Source organism: Coffea eugenioides, chromosome 10 (genome assembly GCF_003713205.1).
Source record: "Coffea eugenioides isolate CCC68of chromosome 10, Ceug_1.0, whole genome shotgun sequence".
Lineage (NCBI taxonomy): Eukaryota > Viridiplantae > Streptophyta > Magnoliopsida > Gentianales > Rubiaceae > Coffea > Coffea eugenioides.
Window position 1 is genome coordinate 3,509,976 of NC_040044.1, and position 17,748 is coordinate 3,527,723.

The window sequence follows — 17,748 nt, forward strand, 5'->3', positions numbered from 1 at the left end:
GTTGAGAGTGCCTTTTGTATAGAGATAATTAAGAGCGCAGGTATATCGCCAACTTTCTATAAAACTTGACAGTGAAATTATTCTAAATAATATTTCGCTTGCATTATAAATACATTTTCCAACCCACCTTCTTTTATATTCCCAACTATCTTTTTATTTCACATACATCACATCATAAAAAGTGTTACAGTAATTATTTCAAATAATATTCTATCCAAACACTCCCAATTGGGTTTGTTTGGATACCATTATTATTCCAAATACGTAATATTTTGCTTGCATCATAAATACATTTTCCAACTCACCTTTTTATATTTTCAACCAATTTTTTATCTCACATACATCACATCACAAAAAAATGCTACAGTAATTATTCCAAATAACACTCTATCCAAATATTAACTCCAAATAATATTTGTAGGATTCTGACAGTGTAATAATTTTTTTTTTTTTACGTTAACATCTATCTATGGATGTATGTCACCACATATATATGATTTAAATTTCAAAATTAAATTCATGTTATGTAGCATTGATCTAAACTTGTTAGTGTAGACAAAATTGTATGCTAAAAGTGTATAAAAAAAACATGCTCATTTTTGTATTGTTGCTACATGCATTGGTACAAAATGGTCGAATAGGAGTCTAACCGATTTTCTTAAAATTCACTATGTGAAGAACCTGTACAAGGAAATGATAGTGGAGTAGCAACCTCTATCAAAGACTTAGTAGCAGTAAGGTCACCTACTAAAATCTGACTTGTTCTGCAACTTCCTATCGTATTCCTAATAAAACAATTAATATCAAACTAATAACAAGTAGAGAACACTAATGCCTATTTTAGCTACAAGTATCTTGACTAGAAAAACATAGCTAGTGATCACTTTAAAAGCCATGCTCATTATCCATTTACATTAACAGTTTAAAGCGTAAAAAAATTTTGAATAAAGAAAAAGAAAAAAATTTCACAGACTTCACAGGATACTAATTCAAATTACATCGGTTCGATCCGTTCTGGACAAACCTTATCCCTAATAAACAAAACCAACCTACAAACAATTTTCATTTTTGCCATGGATGCTGGTCCTTTTTTTTTTTTTTTTTTTTTTTTTAATGTTACTATTGTGTATGATGATTTTTCCAGAGAAATATGACCAAACCAAGCCTTACCCACCGCTGTCTGAAAAGTTGCCCACTTTCCCAGCGGGTCAGCGGCCCAACCCAACACACGATTGTATCGCAAAATTTGCCGATTGCTTTCTCCCCCTTTCTTGCTTGCGTTTCCTCCCTTTCTGCTTCTGCATCATAGAATTTTCTCTTCAAATTTTTCTTCCCTATTTTTTTCTTCTGAATTTTCGATTTTGACAGTAAATACTTGCCGAAATTGACTACATATTTTTGTTCTTCATGTTTAATTACATTAGGTCAAGTATATCGAAATCGATGAAGGCGACCGATTTAGCTAGGTTTTTCAGTTGCTGAATATTATGCCATAAAATTGAAACAATGCCGTGGTCTGGGATGACGACGAAGGCGGTAGGGCGGTGTTTGGCAACCCGTCGAGATGTATCTCGACGATTTATAAGACGCGGATATTCCAAAACTAGTGCGGGATTGGGGAATTTGTTTCAGATTCGAGGATTCAACAGCTTTGCTGGCTTTAATCCATATTCTCCAGCTAATAATCGGACGATTTCCGGTTCGTATCAACACAGCAATGCGTGTTTAGGATTTAGGAGCTTGTGCAATTGTGGTCATTGCAATGGCGTCAGTCTTTCGCAAAGGAGAGGATTTTTGGGGTGTGGTGATGGTGAAGAAGGGAGTATGTTATCCAAAGTCTATGAAGAACGCCGCGTTTTAGGGTAAGGTTTTGATTCTTTTTCATCTTTGATCTTCTTCTCTCTCACCCCCTTTTTTCTTCCATCTTATTTGTTTGGTTATGCTGAAATGCGGTTAAACTCTTGATTGATTTGTTAGCTGTGTCTTAGTTCGTTAGTGAAGCTCAGTTGTTTGAGAAAGATTGTTCATTTTATTTTAGCTGCGGTAGACCTTAGCATCACAGAGCGGTTATGTAACGGGGCAGTTCTGATCATCTAAAGTGGTGTAGATTTCATTTCTGCCTTAGATATTCGTGTTGCGTTTTTTCATGCTATAACTATCACATTAATTTCGGCATTTTTATCATTTTTCGGATAATTGGCTGCCATAAAGTTTTGAGGTTTCATGTTAGATTTAGTTTCGTCATGCTTTCATCTATCCTGTGGTTGATCCTGTACTTTGTGATATTATCAAACCCGGCACTTCCTGAGTTTTAGGAGAGCGTGTCCCCCCCCCAACAAAAACAAAAAACAATAAAAAGTGACTTTTTCATCTAGTTTTACATAAGTTGCATCCTGTGAGCTGAGCAAAAGTAAATTCATTATGGTGGAAGAAGGACAATGACTGAGACGTACAGCCTATTCTTATGGAATGGGCTTTGATTGGCTTGCAGCATTATGCTGTTCATTCAAATTCTTACGAGTGCTATTACAGTTTTTTTCCATCTTCATATATCCTTATGTCCTAACTGTCTAGTTGCAATGCATTGAATTTTTTTCCATTTCATGCATTTGTTTTTCTTTTATGTCATTATGTCAGAATTTGATCTTGCCACATTTTTCTTACGAGGATCATATGATTTGTGCACTGACTTGTATTTTCTAAATACTGTTAGATACTCTCCAGAGCAGTTATTTGCTGTTGTTGCTGCTGTTGACTTGTATGGAGATTTCCTTCCATGGTGTCACCGATCAGAAATAGTTCGGCGCAATCCAGATGGATCTTTTGATGCAGAGCTAGAAATTGGTTTTAAGTTTCTTGTTGAAAGTTATATGTCCCATGTTGAGTTGACCAAGCCAAGATATATAAAGGTATGAAAATTTCTTATAGTGAATGTCTTGGTTTTGGAAGTTTCAGTTTTCGGTATGCCTTATTCTATTGTTAACAGGTACAGACATAAGTTCTTACTGTTCTTGTATTGGAGATATTTTGGTATTCCCATTTATGGAACTGGTCTGGTACGACACATTAGTGATTGACATGAGTGGAATAATCTAAGTTAGCTGGGATCATAGTGGCTTGTGAAATGGCCTTTGGTCCCTTTACCCTCATGAAACATTGATAAATAGGATGCAGGTCATCTTCAAAATGTTCAAAGTGTAGTGTCAGTGTGACTGTTATAATTACTTATATACTGTCCTGAACTGGAGATTTCAACTTGTGAAAAGCAGCTCCGTATAAATTACTCTAAAATCTAAATATTTTCTTGACCTCATATCAACAGTAGGCTGTATGGCATCTTAAATACATCTTTCATTGTCATCTAATCCAAAACAAGGAAAAAAGTCAACCATAATGTTAAGCCGAGGCTAATTTGTCAAATGGGGTGCAACGAGTTCTATGATTGGCTTTTGGTTTAGAAGTTTGCTGCTTCTATTATGTTTTGCTTTGCATGTCTTAGGAATTTTTACTGTACTTTGTGATGTTCATCGTGTCCTGAGCATCTTTTCAGACTTTCAGTTGATGAGATTGTAACATCTCGTTCATTTTACTTGCAGACTACTGCATCTCAAAGTGCTCTTTTCGATCATCTGATAAACATCTGGCAATTCAATCCCGGGCCTGTTCCAGGAACTTGTAACCTTTATTTCTTGGTTGATTTTAAGTTTCAATCTCCATTTTATCGACAGGTATGCTTCCTTTATGGAGTTAACTGCTCTTGGCAAGATTGAAATTACATGTGAAACTTTGGAGGAGTTTATCTTCACATTGGTTTAAATTATGTCCATAAAATCTGGGTTTGGTATCTGGTTAGTTTCCATGGTTGTTCTTGATAATCCGTGTTTAATGAGTATTGATCGAGAAATTTTACGGGTGCAATGACACTAAAACTTTCAAAACAAGCAATTTTTCTTTGAACATTTGTGTTATTCAGTAATTAAAGGAGATATTGCTCTAAAGAAGTTGCAGAAATTCATGACTTATATCATAAGCTGGAGGTTTGAGTTTGGTATACTTTTTCTTATTTTCCTTCTGCTTGACAGATGGCAAACATGTTCTTTAAGGAGGTGGTGTCTCGACTAGTTGGTTCCTTTAATGACCGTTGCCGTTTGATATATGGACCTGGGGTCCAAGTTCTTGAAAATTCTTATGAACAGAGGGCCTGAGAGTGTCCATTTACTCCAAACTCAGCCCAAAATGATGATGCTCTCTGCGTTTTAAGCATATGACAACCTGTGCCTTTTCTTTGGTCTGGCGGGTAAAATTCGAAGGATGGGAAAGGTGTTAATTGGACCTGGTACTTTTGCCTCTTGTTCAATTAAACTAGCCAACTTGCTCATATGACATCGGGGTATAGGGTAATTATCTGAACTGTGCCATTTGTTATAGACATGCATCAGATTAATTCTTGAACGCAGTTGTATCTGGTTGATCTTAACTTAGTTGTCATTGCTTCAGCTAGAGGATTTCCCGTCCGCTTTCTGTTATTAGTCTCTTTGTTGTGCAGCCAAGCAAAAGGAGACGAGAGAATTCTGGCCCTTTTTTTTTTTTTTTTTTTTTTTAAACTTTTGTGCCATCTGTTTGTACTTACCATTGAATTGTAGGTTTCCAATCAGAAACGAGTTCATTCTCCTTTTTTACCTCGTTAACACAGAAACGAACACCTGTGGATTTTGGTATGGGCCTAATAACGACTTAAAAATGACTGTGGCTTGCCTATTCATAGCGAGCCCAAGACACTGTGTTTCAGCGTACCCAGGGAGTAGCCCTTCATAGCATCGTACCACCAATTGTTTTTCAAAGTCCAGCGTCGATGTCCAGGACTATGGTCGACTAGGGGCTTGGTCAGGGATATAGAAAGCATCTTGTCTTGTCTCGTTCGTAAAATGGAGGGATTGGGCCTGCAGAAGTGCAGAAGCAAATGAATAACTTGCAAATCATTAACCAGTAAATATTTCAAAAAATTTGTACACATGGTGATCCACTGTGCCGAGTAAAGAGTTGTTTTGATGAGATTTTTTCTCTTTTTCTTTTTTGGGTTTCTTTAGAACATAATGTTGGACCTGAGATTACTGAAGTCCACATATAGATCTTGCAAAGCAAATTTTTAAGCTAAATTAGTTTGTGATAGCCTAAGATAAAAATCTCCATTGCGAAGATTTCAATCCCATTTTTGTACGTCTGATAGACAATTCTTCTTTACTGGATGTGTAGGGAAGATCAATTGGGAGCTCTTGTTTTCGCAACCGCTCCTCGATATACATCCGGCGAAGAAAATTCGAATGATATCGATTTTGAGAAGAAAATCTAGCCTAATTATCAACTCTGTCTCAAAATCTGACCCGTTTCTAACCTGTCAACCATTACTTTTCTACAGTCAAATCCCTTTTTATTTAGAGGAAGCGGAATAACATCTTTACACGCTCATAGTTTTGTTTTCTAGACACGTTTACATTTGGCCTAAAGAGTTTAAAAATTCAAAAAATGGGATGGTGTAAATTTGATAGAATAAAGGTCAAAAAGGGATGGCGAAAGCTATTTATTAAAGCCCTTGTTTTTTTTTCTTTTTCTTTTTGGAACAACCAAAAGAAGAAAAGGACAAGGTAATAAAGAAGCTAAATGATTGTGAATTAAGGTTAGGAGGGATTATGCCAGCTTCCAAATTGTAGCAGTTGCATGGTATTTTCGCAACAAGACTTGATCTGGCATTTGGACCCCTCATCTAATCCCACAACCAATACATAATTTGAGAAAGCTAATTCATGAACATGAACGGATGGCTTGGAAGATTGGTGATGTGTGTCCATTTTGACTACAGACTATTCCTCCATCAATAAAGTGGGAAGTATAAGATCCGTCAAGATCAATTCATCCCTTCATCTTCATGGCCTATTTTCATCCATCTTTGTAGATTTTCCAGTCTCCAGATTCCCCATCTTACCAGTAAAACACGCTATATCCAATAATTCATTCGCTTTAGGATATCCCTATTCCCTCCAGCTGGAAATAGGGAGTGTGGCCACCCACTAAATCTGTTCTCTGATTGGAGAATTGGGGTTGATGGGATCTTGATATCAACTACTTCTCCATCTCGACCACGAATTTTTATTCCTCCCCCTTTCTTCTTATTTCGCTTTTGCATAATATGAACATCAAATGAGTATCTTTTTCTCCTTTGATAGATCAATCATCATCATTGGTAATCAAGAGTCCATATCCACCGTACTTCATTGCGACAATAAAAGCATCTCATCATCGTGAGACAAAGATTTCTTTATTCACTGTCTCCTTTTTTGAATTTTTCTATGATGACTATCCTCTCTCTATATCATAGCTGGCCGCTGTAAAGGAAGAATTACGAGTAATAACATAAAATTATGATGTCGAATAACTTTCATATTTGTTGTTAAGATAATGCAGCACTAAAATCCATTTGGATCACTCCTCTACTTACGCGGTTAGTACGTTCATCGTAATTAGGGTAGTAGTTTGGTTTTATGATGACACAAGGGTCAAAAGAGACAAAGGGGAAATCAAGTGGTAAATTTTATTGATATTCAGAAAATCTTGGATTTCATATGCCATAGTTAAGACCAGTTTTTGATGTTGAATTTTTTTTTTACTAAGTGCTCGGTGGGCACTCGTTAGTATATCAAAATCACACCCAACTTAGCATGTGAATACATGCAATCACAATTCTTGCACCCTCATTTTCTCAAATTAACTATATTTTTCGAATGTAAAATATAAGGCCCCTTTTAACAAATAGGCACCGCTTAGCCAAAAGATTGATGCTTTAAATAAATGGTGCTAATTCAGTCTTGTCCTATCACAGGTGCATTTTAGAATGTTGACTATTATTGAATTTTCATTTTCTAAAACAGAAAAATATAAGGAAAAGCTTGACGTGTGTATTTATCTTCCATAATAGAATAAACGACAAATATAAGAAGGAAGAAACTGATTATTCGCACCCTTGTCGACATTGAATTCTATTGATGATGCAAATACTTTGTAAAAATCTCTTGGCTTGAGAAAATGACATATAATTCAGGAAGAAGATGCATGCATTCATCCAATCAAACTACCATTGAAGAAGACATGCATGCAAGGAGAGCCGCCATTTACAAGTTGCTGTCGAGGATAGGAATGGAGCGCCAAGAGCTTGAAAATGATCCAGATAAAGATTCAAGACGAAGTCTGTAGTATTCAGACAAGTTGAGATATACATTAGTCACTCTCCATTTCATACTATTCAACATGATTTATGGTGGTTAAGGCTTCAGAACGTAGAGTTTAGAGGTTATAGGTTTTAATCCTTCTATCCCCTCTCCGTTTCTTAAATCACACCTCTTCCTTCCTAGAAATTTTATTTTAGAAAAAATGATTTATGGTGATTGGACTTTGGAAGCACAAATAGTTCTTCCCCTCAACTGTCTGAACTCTGAAATATATCGTTTCACAGGTGACATAGAAAGATGGATCAATAGTGGAAGTAGAGCAGCGAAGGAATCAATTTCTATTGGAACATGTCTACAGTATGCCGATTCTGAAGGCAAATGGAATCAAAATTTCTAGCGGAAAATGTCTACACCAAGAATAGAAGAATATATTGGTGTTTTCTTTTCCCGTTCTTCGAAATCACAAGGAAAAAAAATTGAAATATGAAAAAAAGGATAAATTACCTTTTACCCCCTATGATTTGGTACTTTATTACATAATCTCCCTATGGTTTAAAAACTTATATATAAACCCCTGATGATTTGGGTTAAAGTGTCATCATTAGTTTTTTCATTAAAACTAACGGTCAAAAGTAAAAAGTCAAGTCAAGGTAATAAATTGAAAATTTCACTCTTTTATTACTTTTTTTCTTTTTTCCTTTTCTTTCTTTCTCTCTTTTTTTTTTTTGGGAAGAGAAGAGATGATTTTGAAAGCCTATACTTTGGCCTACAATTTCTGCAAATACAGAAGAGATGGAAGGGAAATAAAAAAAAACAAACAAAAAAGATGGAAGGGAGATATAAAACAAATAAATAAGAAACAAAAATACCAAATTCTTTTTTGACTACAAATATCATTATAAGTTCTCAAAACCAAATCTTAAATGGTGTTTTTTAGTTCTTATTTATTTATTTTTTATTTCAATTTCTTCTTTTTTATGTTTGGAGAGCAAAAAGAAGAAATAATGAAAGGAAAAATTTGACAATTTATTATTTTGATTATGATTTTTTACTACTTATCGTTAGTTTTAACAAGAAAACTAATGGTGACAGATTAACCTAAACTACGAGGGGCAGTATATAAATTTTTAAACCGTAAGAAAGTTATGTGATAAAACATCAAATCACACGCGAATAAAAGATAATTTGTCCAAAAAAAAATAAACTCCTTTGTGACTGGAATAATTGTTGGTGCACATCGATTTCAATGATGTTACTGGTGGAGCAGACAAAAACCATGAAAGCGTTAAATAGTGCGGGCTGCGTATGACACAAATTAGGAAAAGATTGAACTTATCGGACGCTTTGAAATCGCTCTAAGGCGGAAAAAGGGTACCATGATCTGGTACGGCAGTGTTATCTTTACGAAACTAGTAACTACAAACTTTATTGATTTTCAGCTATTTCTGGAAACCAATTATTGCAAATAATAGAATACGCAAATAGTAGACCCGAAGCTCTTGTTTACCGTCCCAATAATTTATGGAGTATCTGCAGTAACCTGTTTCTTTCTTGTTACAGTGAATTTTCTGTTTAGATGGGGCTTAATGCTACGCAGCCCACGAAAGGAAAAAGAAAATAAGCCATAAAAGAAGAGCCACCTTTCAACATTCATGTTAGCACTTCCTTTCTTTCCATCCTTTCTACTTTTCTTTGAGTTGCTTTCTTAAGATAAATTTGTTTCTAGTTCTATTAATCAAATCTTTAGTTACAGAAGTTAATAGGTGAAATTTGTAAGAATCTCTAAGTTCACTACTCTCCATGAGTTTTACAAGAGAAAGTAACATATTAATTAGTACCACTAGATAGAACTTAGAAGTAGCATGCGAGCAGTTTATGTATTCGGAATGATAAAATTGCCCAGATTATACGTTGTCAATTTTGAAGATGCCCAACAGTATTACAAACCTAAACCTAATTGAGTTGGCTCGATCTACGTAAACAGTAGATTTATTTTTTTTTTTTTTTTTTTGGTACTAAGCGTATCAAAACTTAGACCTTCTAAAAGTACAAATACATAAATGGTTTATTTGCAGAAGAATCATGCATTTTAGGTCTTCTTTTTAATTCGTTTTAACAGAAAAAGAGTGAGATTTAAGATGCGAAGAGGATTAACGAGATTTGAATGCAAAACCTCGAAATTTTGGAGATTCAATCCACTAAATCTAGACTTCCTCAATTTAAAAAAAAAAAATCTAACAAAAAAATGTTAAAATTTAAGAAGTGATGAGAAGGGGAAAGGAGAATTGGAACCGGGATATCTAATTCTTAAAACCTTAACTTTGTCTTTTTATGTTTTTTTACAACGAAAAAGAGAGACTTGAAAGAGCCAAATTTGGTGCCAATAAGTGTAACACTCCCTTTCCTTTAGGTTTAATCACTTTATACACTGATAGCATATGCACGGTCGTCCATCTCCAGCATGAACAGGTCATAGACCAATGGCATCAGTTCTGCATCTACGTCAGATTCTTGTCTGTCTTCTTCCTTGCTCCCAAGTGTATGTATATCATGTTGAGAATGGGTTTTGCCTCAGCTCCACTAGCTTCGGCTGCTTAAAGCTCGGGCCACAAATATGATGCCCAGGAGGAATATAAGAAGTATCTGCCAGTGGTATGTATCCAGTATCAGCGACAAAATCTCTGATACCTATTAGTACCAAAGAAAGAAATTAGTCTATACACCATAGCTAGTAGTATAATTTTAGCATCAGCAAGCAATCTCCAAGCGTGACCAATAAAAATCCCACATAGGTGCGATGCACAGTCAGGTTAATCAGCCACCCTGCAGGCCACTGAATATTTGTCCATTATCCGAAGCTAAAGACAGGGAAGTTGTAGCTATATTGTTCCGTGATCTGACAGCTTCAAGACATGCATGCATATGCTAAAAGGAGTACGTAGCTAGATGAAAACTTTTTACTTCTAGCGCATCATGCTTGGAGTTCAATTTTTACTTGATGACAGCGAATCTTTCAGATACTCACTGTACTCGTTCTGTTGCTAATCCTCCTCCTCAATACACTCTTGTTCCATTGTCATTCACTAAAATGAAAGGTAAAAGGGGAGGGAGACAAGAAGGGTAAAACACAAATCTGACATCCCCTGATTAGTGTTTTGAAATCTGGACCAGACTGATTGGTTCTGTCGGTTCAGCAAGAGGGACTTGCCATGGCAACAGTCTTGCTGTATAAGTACATAATTATATATTAGTAAAGCTTCTACTTCCACAATCCCTTCTCACTAATTGCTAAGGCGTGAAAATCCGGCCATACGGCTACGACGAACCATGGCCATAGGCTAGTTTCCCGTATCCTAATCATTTTCTATAATCTCCTTAACAAGTTTCCGTCGTTAATGGAATACAACTAGCATTATCTGAATTCAATATACAGCAATATTCATCCATACACGACGTGAGCCGGTTCAAGCCATGCTCTGCTTTAATGATTTGCACTTGACATAAATGTTGCGAGTCTCGTGACAAATGGCAAATTGATCGTCCACTTTCAAAATCAACTCATTCTTGTACGTACTTCTTCTGCTATGTATCATAGAGGTGAGTAAAATGTCTTTTTACCAACATGCATGCATGGCAAAATTTTGACAAATAAATCTACTAGCAAACACACTGATTCCTATCGGTTTGATTACACGATGGATGGATAAAATGTTAACAACTTCGACTCATTAATCTTGCACCTGACTCCACCAACCGGTCTTTTCATGTAGGAGCAGCTACCAAAGATAATGTCTAGACAATCTGGATTAGCATCGAGCAATCTACACCCCAACTCTATCTCGACGGTCGACACCTGCCCCAATCAATGGGAAAACATAAAAGCGTGAGTATCCACATGAGATTTTCTGCTCCCATCATGTGGAAATTTCAACAAGTTGAACCAATACCCAAGTACAAGACAAGGCAGCAGATAAAACGCGACACGTGGGATAAAACTTGATGTATACTCGCTTCGTATGATTGTTTAGGTTGAAAGTGGAAGGCATTCCTCCAAAAGGCTAAACAATATTTAAGTGTTCGTTATTCATCTTTTTGCAAGTTTACGGATGTTCTTGTTCAGCATGTGAATTCTCAAGAACATGGGGGATGGAAAATCTACGAAAGGGAAATCAAAGTGACTACCACCCAACACTGATGTTGTGTTCCAGACTCTCGTCACATTATCTTGTCATGCAACGTTGTCACTTATCAATGAAATTAACGAACATTAGCTTTCTAGGGATAGTTTCTTTTTTCTTTTCTCTTCTCTAGTGGGAGTGGGGAAGAGAGGTTTGGAAATATTTTACTACCAATTAAAGTTGTTTGCTAAATGTAACTATGATGTCTCTTTTTTTAGGTCCTAAAGGGTACATGAAGGATCAGCTTAATTTTTGCTGCTGGCTACCTATGGACCCCATTCCAATTAAATGTACATGAAGAATCAGCTGCTTCTCTTTCTCTTTCTTTTTTTTTTGGGAAGGGGGGGGGGGGTGGTGTTGCTCTGTGTTGATGTTAAAAGATGTATTCTTCTACCAGTATAAACTATGCTTCAATTACAATTAAACTAGCCCGACAAAGAGGTTCCAGCTTTGTTTTCCCCATCCTGAGATATTAATTCTTCGCCATTGCCATGCAATGGAGGGCAACTGGTCATGTAGCTTCTTTTTGTTTCCCCCGCTATTGATAGGAACATTATTATCGTAATCTTAAGTCGTTTGGTTCGACTCTCAAACTACATTTGAGCTATAGTTTAGTCGAAATCAATCGAACTTAAAGGAATCCAATTTCATATTTGATATGATTCTAAATGAGAGATACACCAATACATATTAATGATTCAAAAAATATGTATTCATGTATGTATTTTCAAACTCAATTAATCTTAACAAATTCAAATGACAACTGAACTCGAGCTCATCAAGTTATTCGAACTGCTTAGCTCAAACTCATTGAACACGAGATTCAATTAATTTGAGCCTCACCCAAACTTAATGAATGGCCCTTGTGTGTTAATTCAAGAAACGATCATCTATATCATTTCACCCATGATCAATGGACATAAATGCTACGGCGTATCCGTTAGCATCTTATTGGAAAAACTCTGAATTCTTTCCACGTACAACCCCGTCACGAGTTGGTCAACTTAACTGCATTCATTATTAGTAGCTTGCGTCTGGGAACGTCCCAAGTGCATATAACTGCCTTTTTGGTAGTTAACTGAGATTTTTTGTGAATTTGGAAACCATTTTCTATGACTGCATATCAAAAGGTGTTGTTGTCAGCTTGTATCTATTTCAGTCGTGAAGCATTTTTTGACAGGAGTGGCTTTGCTTACTCCGTGGTTTCCTTTCCTTTGGTCAATAAATTAATGGCATTTGATGCCTGGGTTGTGGAGCTTGGACCACCAGATTAGGTTGTGTTTCAAGGGGGCTGAGAGTAGTCACATGAGCATTCCGGGAAGAAATTGAAAATGGAAAGTGGAATTTTGGGTAAGAATTGATGGAAAAGATTAGGAATATATGCTTTCTAGCTGATTTTGGCTTTAACATTACCACCTGCATCCATATCTCTTTAATCCTTTCTTTGATTGAATATTGTCTTTTTTGGTGCAGAAGAGTCAACTCCGCCGACATAATAGAAGGATGATGATCGAAACAACCCGCCAATGTCCAGAAATTTACTGCATGCATGTATTGGACTGTTGGAAATAGAAAATTAGCATTTTTTTCTAAACTTTAAAAAAAAAAAAAAAGAAGCTTTGGGTATTTGATGGATTAGGGTCTCTCTAGTTGATTCTATCCAGTTCAGTCCAGCTGTTCTAATTCTTACAATTTTCATGTAATTTTATACAACTTTAGTGTAATCATAATAAATAGTTATATGAGTAAGAAAACAAAACAACATTTATACCAAGATAATAGAGTATCATTTTACATCAAATGTTGTAAGAATTACATAATCGGACAGAACTAGACGAAACCGTCTATCTGTTCCAATCCTTTGATAGGATCTTCTACTCCAGCAAACCGTCTATAACTCTTTCCTTTCCCATAAAAATGATGGTGAAAATTTTATCTCTCTCTTTCTTTTTCTTTTTTTTTTTTAACCCTTTTGTTGGGCTTTAAAGTTCAAATATCAGCCTAATTCTCTCGGCCGAAGTGAAAAGCCCTGCGAAGAAACATGAAGGCCCACTTACACAATGCGATGGGCCCAGATCTATAGTCGTGTGTTCCTGGATTCCGCTCTCGTGTCCGATGGATATCGGCAGCCTGTTGCAACGGACCACTTTGAGGCTTGATGTAGACAGATCTCGTCCAGCTGGCAGTGAATGCGACAAGCACCAGCATGGCCCCCGGCCCTTCTACACGCTAATTTCGCCCACACACTCGGCGCCAGTTCGAACGGTACTTACCACCATGAAACGTGAATCCAAGGTATTTATCCTTTTGAGGGTCAAATATTCTATGGCGCTGTTTGGCCACTCGTTAAGAATAATAGGAGAGGACAATGATGAATTTAGTTTAAATAAATTAGATATAGTAAACGAGTCTAAATTATCGTCTCTTTTACGAGTTATTTGTATTTCGAGATGAGAAAGCTTGACTCGAAGGATGATTTTGCCAATCAATAAAGATTACTACAAAATCATATTCTAACTAGGACAATATTATTACTTAATTAATGCAAGTAAGTTCACCAAGCATACGTATCTAGCTTACCTCTTCGCCAACCACCTCAAATGAACTCCCAACCTTCTCTTCATTTGGTAAAGATGGGCATCGGGCTCTTGTGGAGAAGGTTTTGATCTAGTGATTAAAGTTGAAATCTTAAAATTGAGGTACAAATTCTGCTTTATTTTCCTGTTTCTTAAATCCTACCATTTTCCTATTAAGAATTTTTTTTTAAAAAAAAAATACTAAAGACTTAAGGCTCAATGTTCCCACACTAGGAAGAGACAAAATAGCGATCTGAAATCAAGAAAAAATGTACTTGCCAAAGAGTAGTTTAGACTTATAATTAGAAGCTTTAGTACTAACTTGCTTGCAAGAAAATGTAAGAGAATCTACTAAACATAGGCAATAAAGATTCTATAGTCCTATTGAGGCTAGGTTTGGATGGAGGAATTTGAAAAGAAAAAAGAGGAATGAAAGGGGAAAAAACTAGATTTCTTTTGTTTGGGAGCTTTTAAGTGAAAAGAAAAGAAAGGAGGAAAAATAGGGGGATCAATAGTTTTAAAAAAATTCTTTCCAATTGTGATGAGGAATAAAAGAAAAGTTGAAGCTAAGCTTCTAAACTTTTTCAAAATACCAAACTTGTCCATAAACTACGAATGAACAAATTTTTAATACCAAATTCAAAATTATTCCACTTCTTTCTTAAACTTTCAAACAATTACTGGAGATTCCCTTTCCATTCTCTCTCTTATTTTCTTTTCTCCCACAACCTAAAAACTTTATCTTTTTTCCTTTCCTCTTCTTAACTCGCAAACTAGTCCTTAGTATTTTACCATATGTTGGAAACCTATAGTAAATAAAACATTGGGCTTGAAGGGAGTTAGGAGAGAGAGATAGACCGATCTAATCTATTGAATGATTCGAAGGCAGTTAAATAATTTTCAATAATACTCCAAAAAATTCTGAAAGAGAAATATAGTCAACTTGCGCCGAGGGAGGGGCTTAGTCCCTCCTCCAGTGCCCGAGCCATGGATCCTTAACTCTATACCATGAATTACCTCTTTCCATGAACCTAACAGATACTAAATGGAACTCAAGGATAAGCAGTTGTCAAAAGAGTTTGTCCAGTCATCAAATTAAAACTTTCTACAAAATTTTGGGGTACTTGAACTTGCAAGCTTCCGACAAACATGATACTTGAGAGTCATACAAATTTAAATGAAGGTCAACTTGAATTCGACTCAAGAAACACAAAAACCCCGAAACTAACAAGTAGAAGATACAATCCATTGGAATTCAGCTATTCCAAAGTTCACTTGATTAGAATCAAGCTTAGCCGAGATTAAAGTTAACTTTGAATTCATTAAAAAGTTTTTAAAAAAGAAAAAAACCAGGGGATCTTATGGCAGTACTAGGCTTGATTAGACTGATCTACTCAAAACTTCGTTGGGGGCCCAAAATGCAATATCATTACACGTGACATCCGTACACCAAAAGAACGGCCCACAAGAATTTATGTGCGGGAGCCACTTGAAATGAATCCGCTTTGTAAGGTCGGAGATCCTAGGATATCCGACGTGGTTAGCTGTATGGCACTGCCGTTTTCTTGTGGGTCCTGACATCCCAGATTCCTCAATCCACCTCATCTTTCTGCACAGTCCAATCCCTTTTTCCGGGAATTGATTTTTTCACTGCTTAATCAGTTAACTTCTAGCACTTCTTCGATACTATTTACATATTCGGTGAGTGAATTGAAGCGCAAGATGTAAAATGGAGAGGGCGAATGTAAATTCTTTTTTTTTTATTTATTTTAAAAGGAAACCTTTCTAAAATTTTGATAGTGGAAGTTAGTAATGAATATGAGTTTAGTTAACGAGTGTCTAGCGAATACTCCCCTTGTTAGCGCTTCAAATGTTAACTCTTTGATAAGAGTGTTGTTAATTTAAAAAGGAGTTCAAAAATAGAAAGTGCAACAAATTTTAAGTGTGTGTATCCATATAATAAATTTGATGTAACTTAAGTAGGGATTTTGGGCACCCTTTAATATAGATTAAAAAAAATGTTTAATTACTGCATTAACTATTTCATATTTTGGAAAGTTATTTTTAAAGGATTCACATGTTAAATGACATACCCAAATTTTTCCCTAAAAATAAACATCACAAGTCTTCCAAGATATACAAGTGCCAGCGGAAGACTTGTGATGTTTATTTGTAGAGAAAAGGTTAGATATTTTATTTAACATGTGAAATCCCTTAAAAATAACTTTCCAAGATATGAAATAGTGTAGTTAACAGGGCACCTGTTAGAAAATATAAATGCTTTATTAAAAAAAGGATCTATCTGTCTAACGAGTGTCCACTGAACACGCGTTAAAAATATTTCAGGTGTCATGCTTTTAAAAATGTAAGATTAAAAGAAATACAAGGAAAGGTAAATAAGATTAAACAAAAAAAGTATATAAATGTAAGGAAGGGTAATCATTATTAGTATGTGTATATAAATGATAGGTTATATGAATTTTAAATATGTTAATAAATAATCATTGGACACTCGTTAAAAAAAATCTATTGCCCAGTGATAATCCAGCTGGGAGTATAGATGAATGACGTGGAATGGGTTTATATTTGGCAACCACAATCACGCTCTCATTTGTTTCATTTACCAAAATAAGTGTTGATATGGTAAAGCTAGTAACCAAGGCAATTATGTTGGAAATTAGTCAATTACACTCAATCTGACGGTATGACAACCATGCCGAATTTGGTCGTGAACCAAATGTTAATATAACCACCTTTTCTTCTTTCAAGCAGGTAATCTATTGAGCTAATTTGTCCCCATTGTTGGCTCATTCAAATCAATCACTAATCGAATCTATAGAATGAGATTTGAAAATCTAATGATATAGATTTTCGTAATCTATAGACTCTAGCTCATCCACGGCAAGCAACATAGAACATTCTTCCACTGTTGCAAGTGTGGCTGGCAACATTGCCATAACAATGATGATTTTCTTCCTAGAGCAATATCTCTTTAAAATGTCTAGATTACCCTTCCTAAAGTTTGACCCATTTCTACTATCCTCACTGTCGATTTCTTTCCTTCGTTATAACTTCCGCTCAGGATCTCTCTCAAGCCTTACGGCTCCCAGCCCAACTTGTAGTACATAAACAATGAGGCAACCCAATCTAACCTCATAGCAATTCTTGGGATTCAATCGAGAAATAGCAAGGAAAATATTGCAAAAATTATGAGCATAAACATCAGAGTCAAGAATTTGAGGTTTATGAGCATATCCTTGATATCAAGAATCCCGGGAAAAAAAATTAACCATTATTTGCTAAAAATGTCCATCAATGCTGTTGATTAAAACAGGAAGAGGAAACCACATGTAACCTCACCACCACTGAGGATTTCCAACATAACTAAACTCTCACGTACAAACTTTAAAATCAATGACTCGGACTTGGATGTTCAAAATATTTATTAGATACTGTGGTTTGGTTGGAAAGGCAGTAAAAAACACAGTTCATTGGGTTTTCAAGAGGAAAGTGTAGCCAACTGTGAGTGGGCGACCAAGATAGTGGATGAAAGGGCATGGGATGTACTGCCTCTGTGAATCATGGTGGCCTTGTTGGATACTCAATTTAGGGAGGGGGATTTGCAGGAGAGAGCACAGCATTACTGGTTGGGGAGCGGAGGTCCTGATGGTGGTTGATGGGCTACATGCATCGGCAGGAATAGGAAACAAAACAGGGGAGATGGCAAAGTTGGAAGTGAATTTGGGTTGACCTTCATAAGGGTAATTTAGGCAT

General features: G+C 35.9%; 1 protein-coding gene across 1 annotated transcript; it reads left to right on the forward strand.

Annotated features, from left to right (window-relative positions):
- The first annotated feature begins 1,197 nt into the window (after window positions 1-1,197).
- On the forward strand, window positions 1,198-4,718 carry LOC113750199 (coenzyme Q-binding protein COQ10 homolog, mitochondrial). Its single transcript, XM_027294174.1, has 4 exons — window positions 1,198-1,862; window positions 2,714-2,909; window positions 3,597-3,728; window positions 4,083-4,718. Exons 1-4 carry the CDS (start codon window positions 1,507-1,509, stop codon window positions 4,203-4,205), a joined length of 807 nt encoding a protein of 268 aa, XP_027149975.1. The 5' UTR covers window positions 1,198-1,506; the 3' UTR covers window positions 4,206-4,718.
- Window positions 4,719-17,748: the final 13,030 nt, after the last annotated feature.